This window comes from Pyrgilauda ruficollis, unplaced genomic scaffold, assembly GCF_017590135.1.
Source record: "Pyrgilauda ruficollis isolate IOZ18807 unplaced genomic scaffold, ASM1759013v1 scaffold9120, whole genome shotgun sequence".
NCBI lineage: Eukaryota > Metazoa > Chordata > Aves > Passeriformes > Passeridae > Pyrgilauda > Pyrgilauda ruficollis.
In genome coordinates this window covers 1-668 of record NW_024531179.1, presented here as the reverse complement: position 1 = coordinate 668, position 668 = coordinate 1, and the positions used below count along the sequence as shown (strand labels likewise).

At 71.9% G+C, this 668-nt stretch overlaps 1 protein-coding gene across 1 annotated transcript; it reads right to left on the bottom strand.

Annotated features, from left to right (window-relative positions):
* Positions 1–5: 5 nt before the first annotated feature.
* LOC121365249 (TAF6-like RNA polymerase II p300/CBP-associated factor-associated factor 65 kDa subunit 6L) lies at positions 6–664 on the bottom strand (the record flags this gene model as incomplete). Its single annotated transcript, XM_041489281.1, has 2 exons — positions 6–389; positions 485–664. Coding segments are annotated over 2 exons (564 nt in total), but the record flags the coding sequence as incomplete, so codon positions are not given.
* Positions 665–668: the final 4 nt, after the last annotated feature.

Here is a 668-nt window from a genome sequence, read left to right as displayed (position 1 = left end):
TCCTCGTCCCTCGGGCTGACCGTGGCGTTGGTCAGCTGGGGCATTTTGCGGGCGGCTCCTTCGGCCGGGGGCTCCTTGCGGGCGCCCTCGGCCGCGCCCGGGGGGCTCGGGGGGTCGGCGGGGGTGCCGGTGCCGAAGCGGGCGGCGAGGCTGTCCCCGAAGAAGTCGTAGAGCTCGCGGTACATGTCCCGCAGCGACGGCGAGGAGGAGGAGGAGGAGGATGAAGAAGAGGAAGGAGCGGCCGCGCCGCCCCCCGGTAACACCGGGCGGCCCGAGCCCGGCTCGGGGGGGGGGTCCTGGCCGGGGGGGCTGTGCCGGGGAGACCCCTCGGGACCCCCAAATCCCGGGGCTTGCTGAGCCTTGGCTTTCAGCAGCCGCTCCACGGCGACCTGGGGGACACAAGGGGGGGGGGTCAGAGGGATTTAAGGTGGGGGTTAAAGGGTGTGGGACCCCCGCCCCCCAGAAAAGCCCCCCCGACCCTCACCAGGATGGCGCCGTAGACTTTGTGGCCGTCAGCCTTGACCTGGGCGTTGGACACGGAGTAATCGTCCAGCACGGCCTGGAGGTTGGGCCAGTACGTGGGGAGGTGGGGGTACAGCACCCGCTCCACTGCCTGGGGGCACGGGGGGCACGGGCTGAGACCCCTGAACCCCCAAACCTGCCCAGGA